The sequence below is a fragment of the Lycorma delicatula genome, chromosome 6, assembly GCF_047948215.1.
Source record: "Lycorma delicatula isolate Av1 chromosome 6, ASM4794821v1, whole genome shotgun sequence".
Classification (NCBI taxonomy): domain Eukaryota; kingdom Metazoa; phylum Arthropoda; class Insecta; order Hemiptera; family Fulgoridae; genus Lycorma; species Lycorma delicatula.
The window spans coordinates 70,521,179-70,549,145 of NC_134460.1; the positions used below are offsets into that span (position 1 = coordinate 70,521,179).

The 27,967-nt window shown below is 29.8% G+C and overlaps 1 protein-coding gene across 4 annotated transcripts; it reads left to right on the forward strand.

Moving 5' to 3' along the window:
* Rexo5 (RNA exonuclease 5) lies at positions 1–27,919 on the forward strand. 4 transcript variants are annotated; one of them, XM_075370011.1, is made up of 13 exons: positions 1–325; positions 2,594–2,672; positions 7,839–7,996; positions 9,618–9,785; positions 13,996–14,106; positions 15,962–16,101; positions 18,527–18,750; positions 19,620–19,830; positions 20,826–20,970; positions 21,279–21,473; positions 22,714–22,900; positions 24,567–24,716; positions 27,281–27,919. In XM_075370011.1, exons 3-13 carry the CDS (start codon positions 7,883–7,885, stop codon positions 27,661–27,663), a joined length of 2,028 nt encoding a protein of 675 aa, XP_075226126.1. In that variant the 5' UTR covers positions 1–325; positions 2,594–2,672; positions 7,839–7,882; the 3' UTR covers positions 27,664–27,919. The 4 variants fall into 4 exon arrangements, with proteins under 4 accessions (XP_075226126.1, XP_075226127.1, XP_075226129.1 ...); XM_075370012.1 differs by having other exon boundaries at positions 1–222; XM_075370014.1 differs by having other exon boundaries at positions 2–325; positions 24,567–24,713.
* The last annotated feature ends 48 nt before the right edge of the window (positions 27,920–27,967 follow it).

The window sequence follows — 27,967 nt, forward strand, 5'->3', positions numbered from 1 at the left end:
ATGGTTGGCGAATTAACTTTTTATTAATTTTATTTTATGTCGTTCGTTATGTTAGCAGAAAGCTGTAGTTTGTTTATTCCTTCTTTTATTGTGAGTTACCAGCATTTCTATTTTTTTTCAAACTTGATAAAGGTCAATATATAGAAAAAAACACGAATCGATTGTATTCTATCAGCTTCCACCATCTCAGTAAACACGTTTTTGTTGGTATTCGGTTTGTATGTGCGTATGGTTAAGATGTTAGTTTTTATATTTAGAGAGTTTCATTTAATTTTAATTAGAATATATCTTCATTAATAAGTGTTGTATCAGCATTGAATGTGAGGTAAATTCTAGTTCATGTTTTTCGGCGTTTAACCTATTTTCATTTTAGGATGCCTAACTTATTTTTGGTATTGTATTGTCATTAAGATTTTTGGCAGTTAGGTTTGTAAGAGTTTGGTGTGTGGGGGTTTTGTAAATTTTTCTTGTTTTCTACAGTGAGTAACTTGCTTTGTTTTGTGATGAACGTTGTGATTAATCAATGTGCAATTTTAGAATTTGTATACCTTGAACAAAATTGTTTCTTAGACTTTCGGATTTGATCATTTGATTTTCTTAATCACTAAATGTTTTGTAGGAGTAAGTACAGCATTGTAAATATCAAGAAATTAGATCACCTAACACGTTTATGTGGTAACTGTTTGACTGAACTACCTTCTTGTTTGTCTTGAATTAATGATGGAAAGTAATTCCATCATTTGTGGTAACATGATGTAATGGTGATCTTTATTATTATTCATTATCGTTTTGTTATTTATTAGAATATCAAAAATATCTCTGATTATCTGGCGATTAGATATTCCATATTAGCTATTTCTTATTTAAATGTGTAAATAATTGAATGTAGTCCTTAGTTGCACAGTATAACATGATTATTATATATTACTTATTGAGATTACAACCCATAGTAAATCATTGATTATTTTATCTTCTATCATTGAGAGTGTAACCCATAGCAAATCATTGTTTTTTTTTATTCTGTGCAGTATTGTAATGCTTTTTTGTTTAAATGCAATGATTTATAGAAGGTTGTGTTCGATTACTGTATGCTATGGTTTTATGGATTGGACTGGATTCTATGGATCTACCATTTGCTACTGTACTATAATTGTTAGAGTTATTTTCTGTTGTGAAATGAAACTCTGGTTATCTCTAGGTTCTGAGGAGGCTTTTGTGTTTTACTGTTAAGATTACTATGTGTACTTCTAAAAATTAATGATATTAGGCAGCTAAATCAACTATACAATTTCTTAACTACGACTATTTTATTAACAAATAAGTTGCTGAGTATAATTTAAATTAATTGTGGGTCAATCTATTTATTTTATTAAAAACAAGAAATGCTGTTTGAGACAGTGTAAAAATGATTATTTTATCAGTGTTTTTGACAATACTTGGGTATTCTGTATCCATTTATCCATTGAAACCTAGACTCTTCACTAACCTTTCAGCAGAGTTTGATACATGGTAAATAATAACAGTTGTCATGGTAGGGTACTTGTTGGTTAGCCTCAACAAATTATCAACATAACCTAACATAAACCTTGCTTTGCTCACTAACCACGTTAATTAATCTTAAATATTAAATACCAGAAGACTTAACGCGAAGCAAAACCAAATAATACCGAAAGCAAGAAAATTTAATTTTTCAGATACTAATTCAAAATCATATTATTGCAATAATATGGAAAACATTCTTTGTAATATAGTAATAATTATTTAAGATAATATTATCAATAAAAATAAGGTTAGCAAGTGTTAGGTTATGTTGATATTGTGTTAGGTGGGACGCTAACCATGGTTTGATGTATCTGGTAGATTTTCTCTTTCTAACAAAATATCATTTCTTTGTAAATATGATAGATAATTTTTCATGTGGGATATACAATGTGTTATTATTTTCCAATTTTCATATATATCACTTTAACAGAAGTAGTTTATTGATATCTTTTTAGTTTACTGATTAAAAAAGAAAAAAATTAATTAAAATAGTATTTTTGTTTTATTTACTTTGTTTTTATAAATTACTAATCTTCCCATTAAAATTGCACTTTAGGTGACTGATTTTGTGAAAGTGATGTAAATATTATATTACTGTAATATTGTTTTGGTGTTGTCATTTGATGTTAATAAAATTGTATGTGCTTTTGTTTAATTGAGACTTTTTTAATTAAGATTATTATTTTTTATTACCTGGTATAATGTTAGTGATAAGGCTTTGTTTGTTCTATTTATCCATCACCTAGTAAGTCAAATGATACAGAAATTTGTGAAAAACATGCTTTTAGCTAAAATAACTATTTTCAGGAAGTATATAGTGTGAAAAAGTTCCTGTGTTGAAAAGTTAAAGTGTATATTATTTGCCATTTAAGAAGATTTTGTGATCATTGCTTTGGATAAGCATTCATTCATGTGTTAAAGAAGATAAATAAATGAATTGATAGTTGTTAAAGTGGACTCTTACCACGGAACCTTGGCGTTTGAGTGAATGTTCTTGTAATTATTTTCTTAATAATGTCAATGTATTATTTATGGATCATACTTTTTTCAGGTATTATATGTTGTTTTCTGAAAGAATTTGCCATCTACTTTCAAGTAACCTAACCTCGCTTGAGTCTGAAAATAAAATGGTGAGATTATTATTTTAATGGATTATCAGTTTCCTCTAATATTCTATGATTATACATTTTATTTATTACCTAATATTCACAGCAATTTATTACTGAGATATCTTCTATGCACTGTCTGTTTGTGATGTACACTTAGGATTAGGTACACTTCTAATTTTGCTTAGTAAGCCCCTAGATGTATTGCCTAAATATTTTTAGTTCAGTGTTAGGATTTGATGATTACATAAATGCAAAACCCAAATTTTTATGGCGTTTAGCCTCTTTTTGTAGTCAATTTTTTATAATCTTTTGATGGACTTAAGAATTAAATTAATTGAAATTGAAATTAGTTATTTTTTTAACTGTCTAAATTTAGATCTTTCCTGTTACTCATCTACCAGTACATTAGTTAACCTATAACTAATTAATAGCAATTATAAATATTTTATCTTTGCTGCGGAGGCCAGTAGAACACAATATCTACCAAAATATCTTTAAAAAAAATCTCTATTTTGTGTCGTTAATATCACATGAACTCACACAAATAAGTACTGTACTGGGCTTTGTTTCATTACTTTGCGAGTCATCACTTACTCTCTACGATCTATATGCACACTGGTGTTGGGGTCTACAAAGTTATATTTATGTACAACAGTTTGATGGATGTAACTGGGATTTTGAAGTGAGTTGAATGCTTTCCTTTTTCAGATATAATTGTTATCCTCAGAAGAATACATTCTCTGATGATGGGTATCAACAACTGTTCCTGTGTTCGGTTCTCAACAGAACTAAAAACATTTGCTTGTTTCATGAAACACTTCTCTAAACACTCACTGTTAAAGTAATGCACAGCCAACATTATCCTTATGCTGGAAAAAAATAGGCTTCTGTTAAATTCCACAGTTTTTCCAGGACTGTTTATTTGTATTTGCTTTCCCAGTAGATCGTTAGCACGCTCTTCATGCAAATAATTACACATGTCAACTGCAGTGTTATGGTTTATTTCCAAATCTTGCTCACAGAACTGTTCTGTTGTTGGTTTTTAGACTAGCAATAGATGAAAAATAAAATTTTCTGGAAGTATAATTTAGAGCCTGTCAAGTACATATCTTGTAATTGTTTGTATACTTGATATTCATATTTAGAACAACACAATCTCTCTTGATTGTATAATTATAAAACCATTTTATGGCCATGCTTTCTTGGATTATGTTAAATACGGTGCTCTTGAAAAATTTAATGGCATTCTCTTCATATTTAATAGCTTCAACTTAACAAATAGAATTCACATCACAACTCATAACAGATTTACATGCAAGATTACCAGATAACAACTAACCAGGTATCTTATTGCTCTCCTGGTATTTCGGTATTGTTATATTTGGCTTGCTATTTGGCTTAGAAATGAATAAGTGTTTTTCTTGTAGACAGAACAGATTTATTTTAAGATGATTTTAGTGCAACATTTCCTTAATAATGTATTGGTAGATAGATAATAGAAAGATCAATTTGTCTTATTTTTATTGATTTGGATTTCAGTGATTAATCTGACCTATCCTATTGCAGTTTTGAAAATTAAATTACTGTTATTAAATTTTAAGATTGTAATGTAATATTTAAAATTTAATATTATTTCTTAAGTTATTTATTATTTATCACTATTACTGTTTGTCACCATTTCTTTACTAAATTGAGTTAAGCAGATATAAATACTAAAAGCAATTTACTAAATGTGTTACTAAAAGCAGTTAAGAAATGCTAAATCATAAAACATTTTTTATTTATTGAAGGTAATTATTTGTTCATGTAGATAAGATATATATATACATATATTTATATATATTTATATATATTTTTTTTAATTTTCATACTTCATATGTATTTTTGTTAAGTTTTTATTTATTTTCTTATTCAAATCATATGTTTTTAAATTGACTTTAATATCTTATGGATTTGGTACTGTATTGTTAATGTGTTTTTAATTTTTTATCTAAAGAAGATAGGTTATTTTTTTATTTTGTCATGACTGCATACAAGTAAATAATTCTTCACAAAAGAATTTTATATTTAAAAATTTTTTTTACATTTAAAGAATTGAAGATTTTAAAAATGTGTGCATAGAGTAGTGTTAAATTTTATGAAAAAACATACTTTATTGTATAGATGAATTTATACATCTGGCAGTGGCATATGATAAAATTGTATCAGTTTTAGGGGGACAAATTTTATTGTAATTAGAGTACTTTAATGTCTGTAATGTTTATTTTTGTTGCATTGTTTATCAATATTACTAATCTTACTCTGATAATTTGCTAGAACTGGATAAAGTTTTAACAAAAAATAACATTTGATGTATTAATCTGTTAAATAATAAGAACAAGAAGAAAACAGTTGTGGATGAATTTTTAATAATCTATCAACCAGATCATGAATATTGTCAGCATTGATTTTTAAGATACTTTGTAAGTTATAACCTAAAAACTGTACGGGACATCAAACACTAGTGAAAAATAAAATATGTTCTGTGATCTCACAGGATCTTTTAACATTAAATTTATCTGCTGATATGAAATTGGATAACATCAAGTATAAAGTAAGCGTTAAAAAATTAATTTTTTTCTTGTCATTTGTTTGGCTGTGGGCTATTCAGTTTGTTTGAAACAAGTTTTATTGTTTATTTATTATAGTATTACTAAGTAGTGAATTTATCAAGTACATATTTAAGATTGAAGAAGATGTAAAGGTGTTTTAAATGTTACAAATTTATTTTGTTTATTTTATTTTTTTTAACTTGCTGATATGGTTTTATGAACAGTAGTGCAAGTGGTAAATTGATAAATTAATTACCTTTTATTGTTCATGTCATTCCAATACGTATGTCATTCCATATATCACATAATTTCATTAATACATCTAAAATTTATCTTATTTTTCGTAATAATGCATTAAAGGAAATCTAATACATAACTTAATCTGTTGATATACTTGGCTAATTTCTAGTCTTATACCTTTATAATAAATTTTTTTTAATTTGCAACTAATTAAAAAAAAAATCATAAATTATCTAGTGATAAGTACTGGAAACATATCACTTGGTGCAATTACATGAACACTAACAATAACTTATAATTTCAAGTGCATAAACTATTGTTTGTTCATTAAGGTGTAAAATTTTAGACATATTAGGCTACTGATATAACATGAGAACTTAGGATGAAAGTTAATATTTGTGATAGGTAGAAACTAAAATAGCTTATTTATACAAATGTTATCATTAAATACTTACATACCAACTGGTTATCTACGATTAAATAAGTTTACCCAAAAAGATATAACTCTGTTACTAGTTATTTGTTTCTATTGTTCTATTATGCTTTTCTACTGTTACTGGTTATTCTTGTCATACTAGTTTGCTAAGAAATAAATATTTCGTGTTATTTTTTAAATTGCTTGTTCAATGTGAATGTGCCTCTGTGTTTTGAACATTTTTGTTTGCCTCTTCTTGCCTCAAGTTGCATATTTCAAATAGAAAATGGCTTGTTAAATTTGAACTTCATTTCTTTTTTTTTGGTTAAGCTAACTTTGTCTTAACTAACATACACAAATTATGTAAGTTTAAACTTCTCTCTTGAATATTGTTATTAGCTCATGGATATACAAGCAGGTGTACAGTATATCTTACAGTAATATGTAATGGATATAATGGCTAGTAGTCACTTTTTTAGGATAATGTGATGAAATACAACAGATGTAATACCATTTTATGAAGACAAAATACACTTTGTGAGGTTTTTTAAAATTTCTTTTGCATTTGTTTTTTATTATGTAAAAGAAATTCCCACCTGTTTCTAATCAGTTAGGAATTTTTTGTATAATCTGGGTAAATAGTGTATTTGATGTACTATGCTTTTTATTTAATTTCTTGGTTTTGTCATATATAGATTTTACATTACTAAAATTTAATTGGTCTTTGTCTTCCATGCTGTAATGTCAACAGAGCTGTTTGGAAAGGAATTGCATTTAAGGATTTTAACAGAATTTGAGTGTATACTGTAATTATATACAATTAAGGCTAACCTCCAATTTTGATGAAATTTGGAATTTACCTTATTTAGGCTATAAGTTATTTATTACAATTGAAATTATTCCTTGGAAATGTCTTTTGTGTGAGTTACATCCCTCGTAAGTTACATAGTACCATCACCAAAAATTTTGTAATTCAGCAATGTACTAATTTACTTTACTAGTACTAATTTACATTATTTTCAAACTAAATAATTAGTTATTATTTACAATTGTGGATTCACCCTAACGATCTGCTAATTTAAGGTTAATTAGATGTGGTTAGTGAGTGAGCATTAGGTTATGTTGTACACAGAATCAGTAGTTAACTAACATTAATCTTAACCTAAACCTAACTAAACTCAGTTAAATTTCATTTAAACCAAGTTATTTACTCTGTAAATAATGTATATTGGAGATTTACCAAATCCCATACTTTAGTCTTGTGAATCTGATCTCATTCTTAACTTAATTAAAAGACTTAATCAAATTATTTAATCCAAAAATAATGTATGTTATACGTGTACAGTATTGAGTTATGGAATTTTTGAGAGAGTATTGTGTAACTTAACGAGATGTAACTCTGATGAAAGAGGTTTCCAATGAATAATTTCAATTGTAATGAGCTCCTAAACAAGGTATATTCCAAATTTTATCAAAATTGAAGGCAAGTCTAATTGTATGTAGTTACTGCTCATACTTTTTATCCGACCTCTAGTCTTGATATCAGAATATGAGTGCTTGTATTGAAGCTTTCCCATTTTCATAATTCTTTTAATACACTGTTAATAATTTCACTGCTGTAATGCAAATTATTCTGTAATTTCGTTAGCTACGTTCATTTTTGTTATTATATTACAAAATTTATCTTTTATAACCAGTCAAATTGCTCTTTGATTTTATGATGAAAGTCCAATTTATTTGACTCGATTTTACTTTATACAAAACATGCATTTTATTTTTTATAACATGAACCAAAATTAAAACCTTAATAGCCATTTTTTTACCTAGTTTTTACATTAAAATAGACAATTATTTCCCTAAAAAAAAGGTGACCAATAGGCTCAGCTGATAGTTATTTGATTGTATATATATATTAATCTTTCTATTTTTATGTAATTTCAGATTTACTGTTTTATAATTAATTATTGTTAACATTACTTATCAAAATGAAGATGGGATCAGGTACGACAAAAAAAGCAGAAAGAGTTGAGAGAAAAAAGAAGAAGTTAACTGCTCTACTAGAGATTACAAAACTGAATGATAGAGATAGAGCCAAAGAGGTAAATAATAACAATAAATAACATTTTTCTCCTAGTTTCTTTTCTCTACTTTAAAAAATATATATTTAATTAGAGTAATGTATGTGGGTAAAATTCACCAGAGTATCTGCTTCAACAGGTAATAATCTTTTAGCCTAAATTTACAGATAGACCCTCTGCTTTTTGCTTCTGTAAGGTAGACCCGTACTATCTAGGGTTGGCTGCCAGGCCAGATCAAATTCCTGTTATTGCTCTTGCAGTGAATTGGCTGAAGTCAAATGACTACAAAGGTAGGTTAAACCGTTTCTGAAGTTAGGTTAGCCTGGACTTTGTTCACCTACAGAAAAAAGGTGTTGCTCTTGGCATTGAGTCCACTCAAAACAGGAAGTTTTGATTCCCTTAATGGAAATATTGATTACATGCTGAACTTTGATTGGTAACAGGTAATCAAAAGATGAAAACTGGCTGCATTCTTCAGTTCAGTACTGCCAGAGAGTATGTGAGTGATCCTTTTATACGTTCAGTAGGTTATTGTGGCGATGCAGTCAGGGTAAGCAGGAGGGATGTGGTTTGATAGAGTTATTAGGATAGATCTATTGATGAGCTGCACCTAACCTTGCCGGGGTAGATGCAGCTCATTTGTCATTCATTTGCTTTAGTAAGTGCACTAAGGCAACATTTTATAGTTACCTTAACCAATGTAACTTCATGGGATTGAATTTTTTTTTAATTTCTATTATTTGTTTCCCAGATCATCTTGAATGTTTTAGTGCTATTGTTGGTTTTCTTTAGTTAAGTTCAAAAATATACTTACCATATTTTTTAATAATGATCTAAGATAATGTACATGATTTGAGTAGGGTAAGACCCATGACCCAATGCAATATAAATCCTTACAAAGGGGAAGAAGTGCCAGTACAGTGAGTCTTGAAAATGGAGTACATTCAAAATGTGTTAACATGTGATTTAATTATGACGAAGCTAAGAAAGGTAGATAATTGTACTTTATACACAAATTATGACAATCTTTGTAGAAAAAATCTATATATATATATATATATTTAGAAATATAGAGTTTGTGTGGGAGAATGGAGAATTTACAAGTCTAACACTGAACCTCCAAATGAGTAGCAAAAACTTTCAAACAGGCCTAATGCCCTTTGTGACTCCATCATTGAGGTTAGTAATTGATTATAACATTTTCTGTGGAAATTCTGCCACTGGCAGATGAAAGTGTTCCATGTAGAATATGATTTTTAAAAAAAATATATTTGGAGTTTAATTCTGTAAAATGATCAAACATTTTTGTTAAATCCTTTGAAAATATTAATGAAGCATTGCAGCGGTATTTTGTTGCTTGAAAATTATATTAAAAAGAACAGTATATGTAATTTTGTTGATCAGGAATAGTGCTTTCATTTTTTTTTGTTATAAATAGAGAAGCTCTGACATTTCTTTCTTTTAATATTATTGTTTTATGTAATGAAAAATAAATGTAGAATCAATTTATATGTGCAATATGTACATCCACTATTGTTGTTTGGTAAGGTATTTTTCTTACTTAATAGATAAATCTTCATTTAGCCTGGAGGGTAATAAAATGTTTTTCCTAGGTTTGATTTTTCTACTTATTTTGTTACAGCATCCAAATTTACATATTCAGGAAGTTCAAAATTCAAGAAAGCTTAATGATGAAATAGAGGAAGGTGAAATTGATGATAATTGTGTAATATCTGATGGTCCACGCTCTAAAAGACATAAAACAAGTAATGATTTTGTTTCATCATATTGTAATGTGCCATCAAATGAAGTAAGCACTAGTGAGAAATGTAAAATTTATAAAATAGAAATAATGAAATGTGTAAATTATAAATAAATTTACAATATAAAATAATTCTTATTTGTTATTTTTACAAAAATAATGTTTGAAGAGGAAAAATTATATAATAAATGGGAAATAAAAAAGTAAATTTCTCGGTTGTCTTATATAATCAGTAAGATTTTTGTATGTTATATATTTAAATGATGAATCTAGAAGGGGGAGCAAGTTTCAACAACTGTTGGTACTTTTAATTGATGTATGCTTATGTATATTAAGAGCAAAAATGTAGCTGTTCAGTGCTAAATTGGTATAAAGAGTATGTTTTGCTTCTAAACTTTTTTTTATAAATGTAACCTTATTAACTTAAGTAGACATAAGTATTTTTCTGTGTGTAATTTAAGATGAAGTTTTTTTTAGAATTATTTACCTGAAAAAGTGAAAATTTTTTAAATATGATATACAGCTTGTTTTAAAACATGTTGTTTTCATTTAATAGGGTACAATTCATATAAGTAGTTTGAAGAACAATTTCACAACACTGTTAATAATGAAAAAACTAGGGATTTAAAAAAAATATGGCAAATGGCAATATAATGGATAAATATGACAATATAGTTGAAAAATGGATTACTTTGAAGAGTTAATATTAAGATTAGTAGCTGTTCAGGAGATAAAACAATTTGGGCTACAATTCGACAATATTTTTTTTAAAAACAAAGGAACTAACATCCAGTTAAATGTTTGGGTAGAGCATTTTGCTCAATGTTTGTGTTTTTGGGTAAGAAATATTCCATTTCGTTTCATACAGTTCAAGTTTCGGGTAGAGCACACTGACTTAAGTTCTCAAAAGGATGTTGCTCTGGTTCTAAAATTATGAAGATGGCTTGAACACTAAAATGCGTGAGGAAAGATTGAAAGTACTGGATAAATAACAAAATAAAGTATAATGTTTCTCAGAATTGAAAGTCACGTTACTGACTATTGGAGTAAACATGTTGGAAATTACATCACTAACTAGTGAAGTAAACAAAGCTTTTAAAAGAATAAGGATTTACCATATTTTAAGAGCTAGTGTAAATGTCTGTAATCAGGATTTGATTATTTTAAGAGATTAGCAGGTCAGCAAATGTTGGAAGACATTACATTTGATGTTTTGTCTAATTTGTTTTTAATGAATAATTTTATTGTAGAAGTGAAGTATTATAATTTACTTGTTATTGACTTGTGTACAAAGCTAGATAAAAATCTTAAAATGGTAAGGTTTTTCTTGCTTTCAGAGAAGTTTTGCAAGAAGTATTAATTTCTTCTTTTTTTTTAATAATATTATGATAATTTATTTTGTAAGTATAAATGGATATGAAAATATTTGTGCAATTAGATTGTGTAAATTATTTATTTGTAAGTGTTTAAAAAGTAGGCCTTTAGAACATTGATTATTATAAATTATTTGATATTATTTTATGTACTTGGGGAAGATTTAATTTAATTACTGTAGTTATGATCAGCTACCTAAGTTTAACTTTGTGAACTAGGTGGATTAGATTCTAATATCATTTTATCTGTGATTGTATATTTTGATTAGTCATTTATTTTATAATACATCTTAATCAAAGAGAATTGAATCAATCATATTGAATGAACATTATATAGACTATTTTCCCTTCCTTCCGCCGGAGTGGAGCAATACAGGCATTTATGTAGGAAGAGGTGGAATTTTGCATAGACATCTGGAGACCCATGTTGCTGGACATGTCAGATTACTACCAACAAAAAACCGCTCCCCCCTCATCCACACTCCCTGGAATTACCTGTGGCTATAACATCAGGGAATGCAGGCACCCACATTTGACAGAACAAACTTGCTGAACAAAATAACACTCCCAACAAACAACTATCACAACTCATCCGGAGAGTGCACCGAACACCAATTGCATGCCTGCACCGTTGCTATCGCACACACCATTATGCATAATGTGCAACACACCCCATCTGGACGCAACCTGAGGCCCGAACACGGGGGATTGATGGGGACAGGCGACAAGCAACCTCGACCAACACTCCAATCACACACTCCACACAGCCACAACTCATTTCACATGACAAAAAAAAAAAAAAACTGAGGTTACAACCACTACAAAAAAGATCATCTTTAAGCTTTTCTTTCGTGATCTTCCTAATAAATTCTGAGATATGCTCCCACGACCATTCGCTGCTTGTCATTAAACTGCTTGACATTAGACCAACCTCCAAGACCAGGCTTCTCCTACTTAGTACCTACCTGGGGCACTCGAACATTACATGTTCTACCGACTCCATCTCTTCTTCACAGTAGAAACACTCGCGCATTGTCCTCCTCCTGTCAAACAGGTAGGAGTTGAAACAACCATGACCAGTGGGGAACTGGTCATTAAAGTTTTCCCACCCCCTTATCCACGCAGCCCCTCACATTTGACATTAGCTGCCTGGTCCAGTGGCCTTTACGGATGGCATTCCACCTCCTCGGCCAGCACCTCAACATCTCCTGCCTAGCCTCGCTCCTATCCAGGTCCCGGTACCTGTTACTTCTCTCCACAGCCACCAGATCCAGGGGTGGAATTCCAGCCAGAACGAATGCTGCCTCATATGACACCGTTTGATAAGCCGAGATGACGTGGGTGGTCAGTCTCCTCCTCACCTTCTCTAGCATGCCCCTCCATTTGGTTACTTGAAGCCCTTCACCCAAGCCAGCACAGCATACAAAACCATGGATTCAACCACACAAGTGAGCAGCCTTCTCTTGGACTGGCATGGCCCACCGACATTCATGATGAGCCAGCTCAGCGCTAGAGCCAGTCTATCAGCCTTCTCCACCATCTCTAAGATGTGTACCCAGAAAGTCAGCCTCTTGTTGAGCTAGACCCTGAGATATTTAGAGTGGAGGTGGGCGTGATGAAAACATCCCCTGTAATGTACGTCACCTCCTTGACCTGCCTCCTGCCCCCAAAGACCACTGCCTCAGTTTTATGAGCCACGGCCACCAGGCCCTTACACTCTATTCAGCCTATTATTGTCTGAATTGTGCTGTTTGGACCTACCCTTGGGCAGGTCCAATCTGAGGACCGTTTGTAGGCCAGGTTCCACGGGTATGGACCCAGCATCGACCCCTCTGACACATCTGATGTTACTTCTTTGCAGATCAGCACCTCATCAGACTCATACACAATTCTCTGGTTGCACAGATAGTCATGCACGACTCCCTGGAGATAGTCTGAAACTACTCTTGCCTGAGGAGCATCGACCATGCCACATCAGCAAGTTTAAGGTATTTTTAATATTGAAGAGGACCAGGCCTGCCACCTTCCTGGTCCTACGCGTTCCACTTAATGCCTCACCAGTAGTAGCCCCTCTGGAATCCAAATTGGTCCTTAACTTATAAATAAGTTAACTTATAAATGGTACAACATTTTATTTTATTTCTTGTAATAATTTGATAAGCAGATTCATTTTTTATTCAAAACCTAACTAAAAAAAGGAAGAGTTTTCTCAGTAAATTTCTATTCTTGCCTGCTGAAATAAAAAAAAAAATTAGCATACAAAACTGGTTTTTACTAGCTTAACTATAACAGAAACTTAATTAACATCAACTAAACACTATAAGACCCGTAAATAGAAATTTGGGACCCCCTCTTAAAAGTAGTTTTACATTAATCGAAATAATATAAAGGTACTCTCACATCAAAAAATTTACTGTGACTTCCCTCTTTAAATGGCCCAATTTAAATACCAGATCATCATACTGTATGTAAATCACAGAAGATATAAATTCCTGTACTTCTTTTATCCAAATGTAAATATAACTTTTGTGTGACCAAAGTACCAGATGTTGAGCAGTCCTTCACAAACTGTATTGGCAAGTTTGGAAATGAAGCCAGTCATGAAATTTATTAATGCATAATTGTCTGATTAATATCTAAATCAAATAAGAAAATGAGCTGAATTCATCCAGAAATGTCTTTTCTGAATGTAGAATATTTTTTACTACTTGCTAATTGCTTTAAACTAGTATTTTTGTAGTGCACACTTTATTTTAAACTAATCTTTTATTTTAATATTATTTATAAATTTCTATCATGATTTTGGAGCTCTGATATCCTTCTATGTGGAACAAATTTTATTTGTGATTAGTTTTTGTTAATAATTATTTTAATACCATTTTCAGGTTAATAATAGGGATAAATATACAACGTCTACTGATAAACCATTTATCATACCGACTGATGAGCTCATAAAACTTCGTTCAGAATTGAGAGAGAGGAGAAATAAGCTTAAGGTAATAGATTTTATTTGCGATCATTTTACTTTTTAAAAGATAAAGCTCTCATTTTGCTTTTTACAATAATAGGTATTGTTTATAGCTCCATTTAGGTAACTGGATATTGTTATGTTTTCATAGTTATCCATTTACACAAAGATTATTTTGTACACATATTATTGAATTCAGTCTTATTTATTTTGTTATAAAAATAATTTCTTTCTTTAAAAAGGTTAATAAGCAATTAAGCTGAGTTTTTATATAAAAATGGAAATTCTTACATAATTACAGAATAACATTATAAAAATTTTGCAAATAAAATTGATTGATTATTTATTTTCTTTTTATAAAATTATTTTTGCCTTAAAAATATTATAAAAGTGAAAAGTGTTTTGATAAACAGATTTTAGCCTTTTTTGTACTAGTTTCAATTATATCGGTAAAAATACGTCGAAAAATGTTATTGGAATATTTATTATTTATTTTTTTATAGGATCTACTATTGTCATGTAGTAAAACTTGTACTTTTAAGTACAAGTATTTGTATAAATTTGTTTTAGATTTATGTAAATTTTTGTTTAGGGTGGAAATTATGCAAGGTATGAAAATCGATCCTTTAGAAAACCTAACACCCATATTCCTGTCCCTTATAGAAATGGATTTCGTGGTTCTTTCCATGATGTAAGTGTTAATAGTAATTTATTTTGTCATGCATTTTAGAGAATTTTTTTTAACTTCTCATTTGTTAATAAAGATGTATAAAGTAAAGCAATTATGATGCCAACAATTATTTCTTATGATATTCTCTGTCTAATCAAAATTACAATTCTTGTCTTGAGTATAAAAAAAAATATTTTTGTGTTGAAGTGATGAAGGCAAGTTATATATATATATAATTTTCCTGTGTGCGCAGTAGCTGCTAGAATGATGGATTTGCCTGTGATTTAGTACAGGTTTTTTATGTCCTATTGTGGGGGGAATTTGAACAAAATGTCAAGTAGTGGATGGCCTAAAGTGTCTGTCTTTGGTATAGCTGGGCTTCTAGCTAACCGTAAATACATATTGTCTAATCTACTCTAAAGTGAGAAATCTATTTTTTATAATGTAGGCGAGTAGCGGATGTTTTCTGATTATATTAAAACATTACTTTGGGCAATTTGACCTGTATACTATGTTTAATTATGAAATTTTTATAAAACTTTCTTGTAAAGATTATACAAAAAAATTTATATAATTTTTATTTTTTTTATTTCTGGAGCTGCAAAAAACAGAACTATCAAACTCAAAAATGTTTTATTGTTGAACATGTTTTAGATTCAGTTATACCTGAGTACTTTTTTTTTATACCTTTGTAAAAATTAGTTTACTGATTCATATTAAATTACATTTATTATTTTTTTTTGTAGAATTTTATTATTTTTGCTGTTATAAATTCCTCTTATAAATGAATTTTTTAGTATCACTATAATTTTATACACTAAGATCAATATAATTTTATTAAATGTATTCTTTATGCAGTAGATATAGTTTTTTTAATTTTATTATAATTTTTCATTGTTTAAGTATTAATTAATTTTTTTAAATGGTGTGTAATTTGTTTAATGATTAAAAAAGTTATAATTAATTTCATGTTTGTGTTTTTTTGTCATGCTCAATATCATTCAATTTGATTTTATTCATTATATTTTAATTGGACTTAAATATATTACTTTAGTGTTTGATTGTGATATTTTTATTTCTTAAGAGTTCTTGTTTGTTAAATTTTGATTTTATTAAATTATAATCACAGAATATGATAAATACTTAAAATATTACAATGTTTTATGTTGAGCAAGGCATAAATTTATTTTTTATTTTGGTTTTTAAAATTTAGTGTTTACCAAGGCTGATTCTGAATGAAATGGGAGAAAAAGCTTTACTAACAAGAGATTATAGGACACCAATATTCATTAGTGATATTCAGCATTTAATTATGCGCTCTCAGTTGGGTAATATGTCACCAGTGACACCTAGGTATATGTTTTTAAGTTTATAATATTTTAATATATTGTAAAAAAAGATTAATCAGTTTATTGAGTGTATGACAAATTCCTGATAAAGAGTTTTAGTTATTTTTGTAAAAAGGTAATACATTTAGTAAACTAAGTTTAACTGATTACTAAATTTTCAAAAAGTTGTGAAAAAAGTTTTAGTAGTTTTTAAAATATTTTTAAATACATAACATCTAGTAAATGACTGCAGATTGTATCAATTGGTTAACATTTAAAATAACTTTTTCCTTTCATTCATGTAGAAAAAATGACTGATAACAGAAATGTTATTTTAATACATTTTATGCACTAATGATTGATTATTTGAGCAGTATAATTAATATTCTTCATTACAGATTTTATGTTATCTTGTTTATTAAAATACTAAATGCAGCTGTTACATCAAATTATACTGTGTATTCTAAAATAAAAATTTTACTTTAGTCAGTTTTGTATTTCTAATTAGTTACATTTAGAGTTCTAAGAGAGGGATATGCAGTTTTGTTAAATTTTTCTGATAAAATTTTTAATTTGTGTCATCTGTAGTAATTTTCTAAGAGAGTGTCGTAAAAGTTGGATTTACCCTCCTTTGTATGTGAAGTGTTTACAGGAGGGTGAGTCAGGGACAGAAACTTACTGGCATAATTGAACAGATAGATTATAGTTCTTGTCACCACAATGGTGGATGAGTGATGGTTACCCAGTCTGTATGATTTTTTAAAACAGAGAAAATGATTTATGCAAATTACAAGTGCATATTGTTATAAGTCTTCCTTGACACTTGTTTATCAGTGTCCAATGAAGAGTTTCTTATAATGATCTGTAATAGTGATTACTTGTTCTAAATAGTCAATTAAAAAACCTCCTCTGTGAAACAGATTGCTCATTGTTTATAGACACTGGTCTTCCAATTATGGCTCTTCAAAATTTAATGATGTCTAAAAATTGTGATATCTAGTCTGTACGTCTACGTTAATGTTGGATTAATTTTGCAAGCTTTTATTATTTTATTTTCCTGGCATCGTAGCTCTAGCGCTATGCTGCAAGAAGGAAATTTTGGTAATCAGTCAAAAAATGGGATATGGGTTTTTTGCATTTCTTGATGTTTCATTACTCAAGGACCCTAAAAAAAAACAAACAAAAGTGGTGAGTAATGTTCATACAGATGTACACATGTGTTGGGTTGTTTAAAGTTTAAGAACTTTATACTGGATAAACAAATTTTGATAAAACTTGACACAGAGACTCGTGTATATAGTACAATTTGTGGTAAATGTTTGGAGTCAATATCTCCAGGGTGGGGTAGATAGTTTCTTTGGGGTCAATTTTCTCAAAATGTGGAAACATAACCTCACTTTATATTAAACTCAGTAAATTTATAAATGCTTATCTTACTATTAAAACAAAAAAACAAAAAAACCCACAAATTCTTCCTCTCCCTAAACATTGAAAAAACTGTATTTGTTGCATAATTTTTAACAAAATTTTTTAATTGTTGATTTAAAAATTATAGACTGAATTTTTTAAACTTTTTTCTTGTATCATTATATAAGAATAAATAACCAATGCCAGGAAAGTGTAATAACTTTGTTGTCAGCTTTTTTTTTGGCCCATGAAAATCTAATTATAAAATGGACACAACTTTTTGGATATTTAGAGTGAACTTATTTGGGTCTTTTCTGTTTCTCCCCTGCAGTGGATTTTTTAAGAATAACTGTTCAAACCATAGGTTATATAGGCAATAACATAAAAATATGCAACTTTTTTAATATGATGTTTTGCAATGAATATGATACTATTTCTGATAACATCTCTTAAAACATGTACGGTACTATTTTGGAATCTGAAAGCTAATTTAAAAAAAAAAAAATCTTTTTACTTAATACATGTAAAACAGCTTGTTTCTGAATGTTTAATTAAAAATATGTTGGAGAAATAGAGATAAAATGATAAATTCAGAGAAAATATAAATTATAAATGTAAATCTAACCAAACTTAACCTATGCTCACTTTGCTTGCTAACCTTGACTAGCTAGCGAGAGTGAAGCGAGCATGTAAGTTAAAAAACATAAAAAAAAAGTATGGGGGAGAAACAGAAAAGACCCCTTATTTTAATGTAGTGCATCACTCGACTGAAAAATTTGCACTTGGCTGATATTGTATTTAACATAGGAGTGATCATATTTTCCTTGCTACTTGGCTGCAAAACTAAAATGGAATATATATAATTTTAAAATAATTTTTAATCCATTTGAAATTCGAATTTCAACAGTTTGAGTAATGAAAGTATGAAAATAATAAAAATTTGAATTGAAAAAATAGATTTAAAAATAACTTAGAAACACTTTCTTTGATTAATACTGCATAAGTAATGGCTATTGGAGAAAATTGTTTTCACTTTTTTTCAGATGGTGTTCAGTCGAAAAGTTGACAAAATTGACCCACACTGTAGTTTTTGTTGTTGAAGGTGCTACTGTTTATGATTACGTTTCATCAGAGTCAAATTATGCTTTTTTGGGGAATATTTATCATAGAGTTGAGGTTGTATCTCCTATGAATTATGATGGTAATTTGGTTGAAGAATTAGCCACAGTTCCGTTGTCAAGAACACAAAAGGACAAACTTGAGAAAAGTGAGCATCTTTCTTAGACTCTATGTTATTTACTTAGATAAATGGCGTGACAATCTCAATGTTTCAGGTTTACAAGATCTGTTTAGAAAATAACCGAACTTTATTTTTTAATCTTTATTATTAATTTTACAGATTATTGGTCCTTGTCCTCTTCAAAGTACTTCCTCCCCTATTCACACACTTTTCCCAGTGGTGTTTCTGTTTCGTGAAGCAATCCTGGATAGCTTCATCTTATATGGTCATTAAGGTCTGTGATAAATTTGCTTTAATGTCATCAGTAGTTTCAAAACGGCGACCTTTCATCACAGATTTTAATTTTGGAAATAAGAAAAAATTGTGAAGACCAGGTCTGGCGAGTAGGGCGGCTGATAAAGGACAGCCATCTGATTTTTGGCTCAAAACTGATGAATGGACAAAGCTGATTGTGCAGGCGCATTGTCTTTGTGAAGGAACTATGAGTTGTCTCACCGCAACTCAAATCAGGTCTTTTTTTGTGGATTTTTTTCACACAGACATTGCAAAATGCCTTTATAGAATGCACGGAATTTCGGGTTTTTGTTATTTAACAAAAACCCGAAATCTAAACGAGATATCAACAATCCAAGAACATGTGGTTACAGAGGAGGTATGCAAAACAACACAGTGTTTCCAAACTGCACATCACTAAATATCTGTTGGTGCATAATTAAAAATGTTTTTTGAACCTTGTATGTGTATGTAGCACATTTAAGGAAGATTTTTTTTTTAAACCTTATTCTGATTTCTCATTTCTTATTAATATTTATAATAACTCTTGTCTTAAATTAATCTCAATATTTTGCTATTTGTAGCGATTTAAAATTTGATATTCTTTTTTATCCTCTTTTTAGAGTATGGAAGCTTGAGACAAGCAGAGCTTAGTAGTGGTCTAGTTTTTCGTATTCTTCGTTCAATCTTTCCGATTGAACTTCCACCTTGTTCAAATGGATATAAATCTCTGCCACCTACTGATAAATTTCCACGCACTGAATTGCTTTTGTCTGCATGGCAGATGATTGAAGAAGGATATCCTATTCCTGTTAAAGGCGAATTAAAAGATAGGTAAATTGAGATGTAATTATTTATTCTATTTAACATATCTACTACTTATGACAGAGAAAAACTTTTCCTCAAGGCAAAACTTTTTTATTGGTTTTTTTTTTGTTTTATTGAGATTTTATATTGTGCAGCATATCCTGGGATAAGGAGATCCCCTTCTACAAATGCCAACAGCCTATATAGAGGGTGGAGGAGTGATACAAGACAGAGCACCCTCTTGTCCTTAGAATGGGAAACCCTTCCTAAAGGTGGATGAAACCAAAAGTTCCAACGGCTTAGGATGTGAAAGGGAAGGGGAAACCACTGCATTAAAAACCTTTGTGGTATCCCTAGTCCCACTGGATTATGTCTGGAGATCATTCAGTTGAAAACTGTTATAAGACAAAAATCTACAAGAGAGGAGGGGAGAGAAAGATATATTGTGACTTAATTCTTTCGTTACAAAATTGAATTAGTGTATTTCGATGAAAATACCATATACTTGTATTTTCATGAAACCTTTCTTTTGCAAATTTCATTGGTAGTAAAATTAATGTGCCCAATAATGTGTTAATTAATTTGTTTTAACAATAATTTTATTAATATCAAATGATTTGACTTTTTTTTTTGTAACTAAATTTGATTGATTGTCCCCTTCATCTTCCTTTTTCTTGTCCTTTATTCCCTTTCCCTAGATTGGTACCATGGGTGTTCAGGCAGTTGTTAGCCTGTTTCCATCTGTAATGTTTTGTTTGCACCTTCTAGTAGTCAGCAGTATAATTATTTTCAATTGTGGCTTGTGTGGTGGTCACTGTAGAAAAATATTACTTGATCTCTTCATTGTGTTCAAAAATAAATTTTAACTTTGATTATAACTTAAATTAACTTTTTAGTCAAGTACATTTGTGAGGATTGATCTGCAAGTTTTCCTTGAAGGAAAATAAATTTTGAAAATCTGTAATTTCTTTTTAATTCTGGTTTATGGAATTATCTTGTATGATTTTTATTTTTGGTCTCAGGTATGCTGATTATGTAATGAGCAAAGAGAAGTATGCTGAGGTTACACCTTTGTCACCGATGTGGGGATTGGATTGTGAAATGTGTTTGACATCTATTCAAAGAAATGAGCTGACAAGGGTTTCAATTGTTGATGAAAATCATAAGGTATTTATTCTTTTTAATGAAAATGTTGAGATTGGTCATGTTCTCATGTCTTGAGTCCCTTTTTATTTTTGGGAATATCTGTTTTAGACTTTTGCTAGTTGTGATGCTGAGTTCTGTTTGTTTTTTGTAATGAAATTTTAATTATTACAGTAAGTTTAACATTTTTACTTACTTAAAAATTATAGTTTACTTGTTCAAAATAATATTTAAACGAAGAGCTGGTTGAAAATCACTCTTATCAAGTAATTTTTCTGTATTTTCTTGATCATTTTGTTTGTTCAGTTAACATAATTTTTTTTATCATACAGGTTGTGTATGAATCGCTAGTAAAACCTCCAAACAAAATAATAAATTATTTGACACAATTTTCTGGTATTACAAAAGAAATGATGGTAGGTGTAAGAAAAACTTTGGAGGATGTTCAAGATGATCTTAGACAACTTCTTCCACCAGATGTTATCCTCGTTGGACAATCACTTAATTTTGATCTTCATGCTCTGAAGGTTAGTTTGGTTATAGAAGTTATATTTTTTAATTGTATTAAATATTTATGTAACATATTTAAATGTCATTTAAATATGACATAAATCATTAAGTATATATGGCATCAGTTTTAATTTTGTATACTTAGAAGGTTTTTATTACAATTGTCTTAGTCTTACTTTCTTGGTTATCTGTGCCACTAGTATTCAGTAATATCATTTTATCCCCATTTGAGTTTAGTTCACAGTCCTGATGCTCAATACAAATCACAAAAGAATCACTTATATATTTCTTATTATTTAACTTTGCAAAATCACTATGACAACATTTTCACATATTATACAGATTACAGAAGAAACTTTAGAACTTCACTGTTATGATTTCTCTGGGTTTTCATTTTTACATGATTATTTTTATTTCATTTAATTGTAATGACTTTTCTACTTTAACTTTTATTTACTTTATTTTTTACTCAACTTTATTTACGTATTCTTTAACTTGTATTTTTTCTTAAAAATACATCTAATCACAAAGTATATGGGAAATTTTATTTTTGTAATCTATTCATAAACAAAAAAAAAACTACATAATTCTATAATTTGTCTTTGTTTCAGTGTATATGTGGTCGATCACATGTCATCAATTTTCTTATTAAACACTTTTATTTATTTTGGAATGTATATATAATTTTAACTTGGAATTATTGTTTACATTTATGATTAGATTAAAAAAAATAGATAAAATGTAAAGAAGTTACAGGCATTGCATATAATGTATTTATTGTTAATAAATTATAATAAAATGAGGTATTTACTTTTTAAATACCTTTTAAATTACTTTCTAAATACCCCAAAGTAGATTCAAATATACTTTAAGAGTGGTTAAACGTGGTGCATTAAAAAATGCTGATCTTGTTCTTGTAATTTTTTCCATAATGGCCCTTATTGGATTTAAAATTTTTTAATCTATCTTTATCAAGAGTTAAAATAAACTTAATTGAGAACATAAAAGTAAAAGTAATGTTTAAAAACTTTCCTGTTAAACCTTGTTCTGTATACTGAAGAGAGAAAGTTTCATTTTTTTTTTGTAGATGCTTATGTTTGGTTGAAGGTTATGTGTCACTTGCAGAAATTTTAAGTTAGTATCATGATACTAACAATCTTTCTTTTTGAACAAAAAATGTCTTAAGGATTTTTTTATCGATAAAACATTGATATTTCCTTATTTTTATTCACATGAGGTTTTATTGTAATGTTTTAGATAATGCATCCTTATGTAATAGATACTAGTGTAATTTATAACATTTCTGGTATTCGACCTCGTAAAGCGAAATTATCAATATTGGCTGAAAGATTTCTTGGGGAACAAATTCAGACTGGACATGGGCATGATTCTGTAGAGGATAGCAGTTCATCATTGAAATTGGTTCAGTTAAAACTCGCTAACAGTAAGTGAAATGTCTTATTAACAGTGTTTTATAATGTATTTTCTCATTAAGGTAGTTCTTTTTTAATTGATAACTGGCTCAGGTGGACTAATCTAATTGATTTAGTATTAAAATACTTGAATATAGTACTTAATATTAAAATTACTGAGTATATTTTTGCAAAAAAAAATAGGTAATTTTCCAGCATTATATGTTTAGTTAGAAAGTAGCTCAAAATTTTGAATTAATAGTTCGCTATTTAGAATAAAGGAAAGCTTTGATAATATACTGCAGGGTGTGACAGAACTAAGTGATTTGGAGGGATTAATGATCGGGTGATGGTGCGGGTAGGCAGATGCACATGGCTCTCTCTGTTCTGTCAGTTACTCCATTTCAGTAGCCAACATGGTTTGAATTGGAGCACATCATGGCTTTACTGTGCATGCGTATTTTGAAAAGAACTGATCTATGTTGCAATGTAAAGGGCTTTTCAGCAACACTTCAACATTCTGCACAACAATGCCGTTCCTAATACGAACACAATTCGGTCCTGGGTTAGGCAGTTGGAAGAAACTAAGAAGATGTACACATGGTTGTTCTGGTTGGAGGCATGCTGTTGCCTTGGGAATATTGGATCACAGTTTGAGGAGGATTCTGTGTTTTGATTTGAATTTTAATTTTTCAAAATAATGATATCTCAAGAATTGAGCCCAGCAGACTATGCCGACCATCAAAATTTGTGTGAGCAAATTCTTGCACAGATCACTCCCAAGGCAGCTTTTTTCAATAGTGACAAGGCACATTTTCATTTGAATAAGGCTGTGAGTAAGTAAAATTTCTGCCACTGGGTTGAAATACCAGTCAGATTTTTCATAAAAGGGCGCTTCTTTCCCCTAAAATAAAGGTGCAGTGTGCCGTATCACAATTTGTCATGATAGGCTTATATTTCTTTAAGGAGGACAGCATGGTAGTGACTGTGAATTCCAAATGTTGTCTCAATATTATGAAATTCTCAGCAGCCCAGAATGAAAGAGGTTGTTGAAGAAGAGGGATTGGGCTGAGAGAAATTTTTCCTGAGGTGTGATGTGGGATGGCCTGTGCAATCACCTGATTTCAGCATTTGTGATTTCTTTCTTTGGGGATATCTGAAGGAAAAGGAGCTTAAATGTCGCCTCACACCTTACCAAAGTTAAGGGAGGAGCGGATTACTGAAGAAGCTAATGCCATACTGTATGTGTCAACGAGCCATACACAACTTCAGAGATTTTCTCCAATAGTGTGTTGCTATTAATATTTGTTACACTTTTTATTGATAGTTTTATTATGTAATAGTTAATGTGTCAACTGTATCTCTCAGTGCTGCTAAGGCATTGTACAACAGCTGTTGGTAGAATTATTGTTGGGATTCAAATCAACCTTGTAAATAAGTATTGCAGTTCTATGTATTTTTTAGAAATCTTGTTATTTTGATAAAATGCTCTTACTTTTTTTGATCGAACAGTTTTACTTAGAGATTTTTGTGTATAACTTGTTCACATTGCAGTGACAAAACTATTAACAATTAATGCAGTTAGTTCTAAATGTTAATAAATTCAGTTATGTATACCTCAAAATTATAATCATTTTGTTGTTCTCTATTTATTAAAAAAGGATTTTTTTTTTTGTTTTAATGTTATTTATTTAACAGGTGTTGAGTTTGGAGATGCAGTTCTTTCAGGATGTATAGAATCCTTTGCTCCTACAAACTTTAATAATTCACATAAGTCTCAGAATAAACGTGACGGCATATTTGCAACAAGTCTTTTTAGTCATGTTACAAGAAATAAGAAAACAGGTAGTAAGTTATTCCTTAATTAGTATTTTAGTTGTTTGATATACTTGATATCATAAAAATGCAACCAGATGGATTGGAATTGTTGCTACTTTACTAAAATATGGTTTGTTTCAAAATCTTTTTTTTGATTAGGTTAAAGTAGTTTGTTGAGATTAAATTTTAAAGTAATTATTAATAACCACCATTTCATCTGTTATGTTGTACATTTATTGTATTTGCATAACATTGTCTCTGTACACTTGGTCCCTTTAATTTTAAAATTATTTTGTTATGACTATTATAAAAAAATTGACTACTGTAAGAAAATCATTCACTGTTAGGACCTTGCTTCATAACTGTCTGCTTGGAGGTTCCGAACTTCATTATTTCTTGAGATATAAGAGTGGGTGTGAAGCATAGATCGATTGGTATAATTACCACTGGCTATTTTATTATTAATTATTATTGTATATCCACACACTTTTCTCAGAATTAACAGTCTTTTTGGCAGATAAGAATATGCTATATGTGTGGCCACTTGGTAATTTTGTTAACAAAATTGAAACTGAAAAGAATGATTTAGGCTACTGTGTAAGGAGTTCAGAATACATTGTAAAAAAGTGCTTGATGATCTTCAAGACTTAGTTATCCATAAATGATTGAGACTAGGAAAAGTTTTAATGACTTTTTGTGAAAATTCCACAATTAATTTGGACCTCAAACAATGTTGGTATATGTTGCCAAGTAAAATTGAATTAAAAGTTAAAAAACCTTTGAAATAAAGTGAATAATTATAATAGTAAAAACAAAAACAAATAGAACCAGTTGATTTATGAGAACATAAATCAAAATCATAAACAACAATGGAAGAAGGATTGATGTCATTAAATCGGATCAGAAGCAAACTGCTACACATTTTATAGGGGGATGAAAAACTGATATAGAAAAATTGGATAAATATACGAGGTGCTACCCAAAAGTTCGGGGAATTTCAGTACCGTACTTTTTGTGAATCAGTGTTCCAACAGCTGTGATGGTGAGAGGCTGTATTGTTGACTTTGTGCGGTTGTGTAACGTTGTGTTTTACTGGTTCGGCAAAGTTCTAAATGGCAGATTTTAAAGAGCAAAGAACCTGCATCAAATTTTGCTTCATGCTTGAAAAAACTGGTGCAGAAACCCATCGCATGCTTGTGGAACCATTTGGTGACAATGCTATGAGTAAAAGTAAAACTTTTTTGTGGTACAAACGATTCAAAGATGGACAAATGACAGTTGATGACGATGAGCGTTCAGGAAGACCATCAACATGCACAACACCGGAAAACATTGCGAAAGTGCGAAGTGTTGCAGGTCGTAGACAAACAGTCCATGATGTTTGTGCAATCGTACAAATGTCATATGGGTTCGTGCAACGCATCTTGTCAGACAATTTGAACATGAGACGCATTGCTGCAAAATTTGTACCACGACTGTTGAACAGCGACCAGAAACAAAATCGCGTAGCCGTCTGTAGTGAATTGAAAAATTCAGCCAAAAAATTCCCCACCCGCCCTATTCGCTTGACCTTGCCTCGTTCGACTTTTTTCTCTTTCTGAAAATAAAATTTCAATTGAAAGGCCATCGTTTTAACACAATTGAGGAGATTCAGGAAGAAATGCAGAACGTGCTTCGAACACTTGCATCTGCAGACTTCCAGGGATGCATGGAATCATGGGAAAAACGCTGGGATCATTGTATCAATGCCCAAGGGGATTACTTTGAAGGAGACAGTGGAAATTATAAGTTATGGTAAGCTATTTTATTTTTATGGTAAAATTCCCTGAACTTTTAGGTAGCACCTCGTATTATAGTTTTGTTTTGGTTAAATCTTAGTTTGAATTTTTCACTTGTAGATTGATCATAAGTTTGGAAAATTATTCTATGAGAAAAGTAATATGTTTGATTGCATTTATTCAGCTTCTTCCTTCAGGAGCCAAATAAACAAGTCTGGAGTACATTCCAAAAATTTACAAAAAGATTTTGTTTATATTTGTTTTTCAAAAACGTACACCTCATTTCATCAAGGATTTTCATTGCCTAGGTGGTAGTGCGTCATGAATCAAATTTCTAAGCTAATATAGACAGAGGACTGATTACTAGTTTTATTTCTTGACACTATCAAAATTGATACCTGGTAATCCATATATTAGCAGGTTATACCTGTTCATAAAAAAAATTAGGAGTTACTTCCCTCTTGTACCCTTGCCACATTTTTTTATGTGGGATTTTGCCCTGTTTTCAGACATGAATAAAGCATTTAAAATGAATTGTCTTTTTTTTAAATTAAATCCGAAATTAATTACCTAGTGCAGACAGTTTTGCCTGTTAATCAAAAGAACTTATTAAAAGTTCTTTGAGAAACACTTTTTGTAGTACTGATTTGATAAAATTAACTTATTTTACTGTTACACTATTCTATTACTACTCTATTCTTGTTTTAATTTGTGTATTTTAATCTGTATTTAGTATAATATGTCACATATTAAAGTGTTTGTTGAAATTCTCTGTTATTTGTACTTAATGTAATAGATAGTCTTTTTGTTTTATAGCTGCTGTTGTTGGTAAATATGAGATAATGTCTCATTATAGGCCGTTGGCAATAATGCCATCTTTAAATGAAAAAGAGAAAAATGAAATAAGAGTGAAGTGTCAGTCCGTTCAAACTAACAATGAAGCAGTTTTGTATGCGTGTAAAGAAGCACAGTTCCATTCATTTTTAATGGCTCATATAAAACTGGAAAGAGGCGAGTCTTTGGCAGATGTTGACATGTGGTGCTCTCAGATGTATCAATCATTAGCTAATAATGCATTTTTTATTATTATTTTTGCGGGTTGTGCGTACAATAAAGCTCATGGTGCATGTTTTTTGCACATTAAGACAACAAATCATAATCTAAACTATCATACATCAAGATATAACTCCTCAATATGACTATATCTTGTACAGTTTTAATATTAAATCTAACCAGAGGAATTATCTAAATTACACATTTTTGTATACTGTAAACAGTTATACATTTGTTTACACACTTTCACTGAACTACAGATTTTAATGTCTGAAGTTCTGTTACCTGTAAGTACATAATATATTGTTTTACACTTATTAATTAAACAAAAGTAAAATAAAAAAAGGGAAGCATATACTGATGTAAGAATGTATATAAGTAAAAAATAAATAATTAATAACATTTGTTTTGTTTTTATTTTTCACTTCTTGAATTATTTATTATATGTTG

Bases quoted from the DNA above. Each gene is read 5' to 3' on its own strand.
- Rexo5 (XM_075370011.1), top strand. From the start codon at position 7,883: ATGAAGATGGGATCAGGTACGACAAAAAAAGCAGAAAGAGTTGAGAGA. The intron at 19,831-20,825 runs GTAAATTGAGAT...TTTTGGTCTCAG, and splicing joins AAAGGCGAATTAAAAGATAG to GTATGCTGATTATGTAATGA. The intron at 20,971-21,278 runs GTATTTATTCTT...TTTATCATACAG, and splicing joins TTGTTGATGAAAATCATAAG to GTTGTGTATGAATCGCTAGT.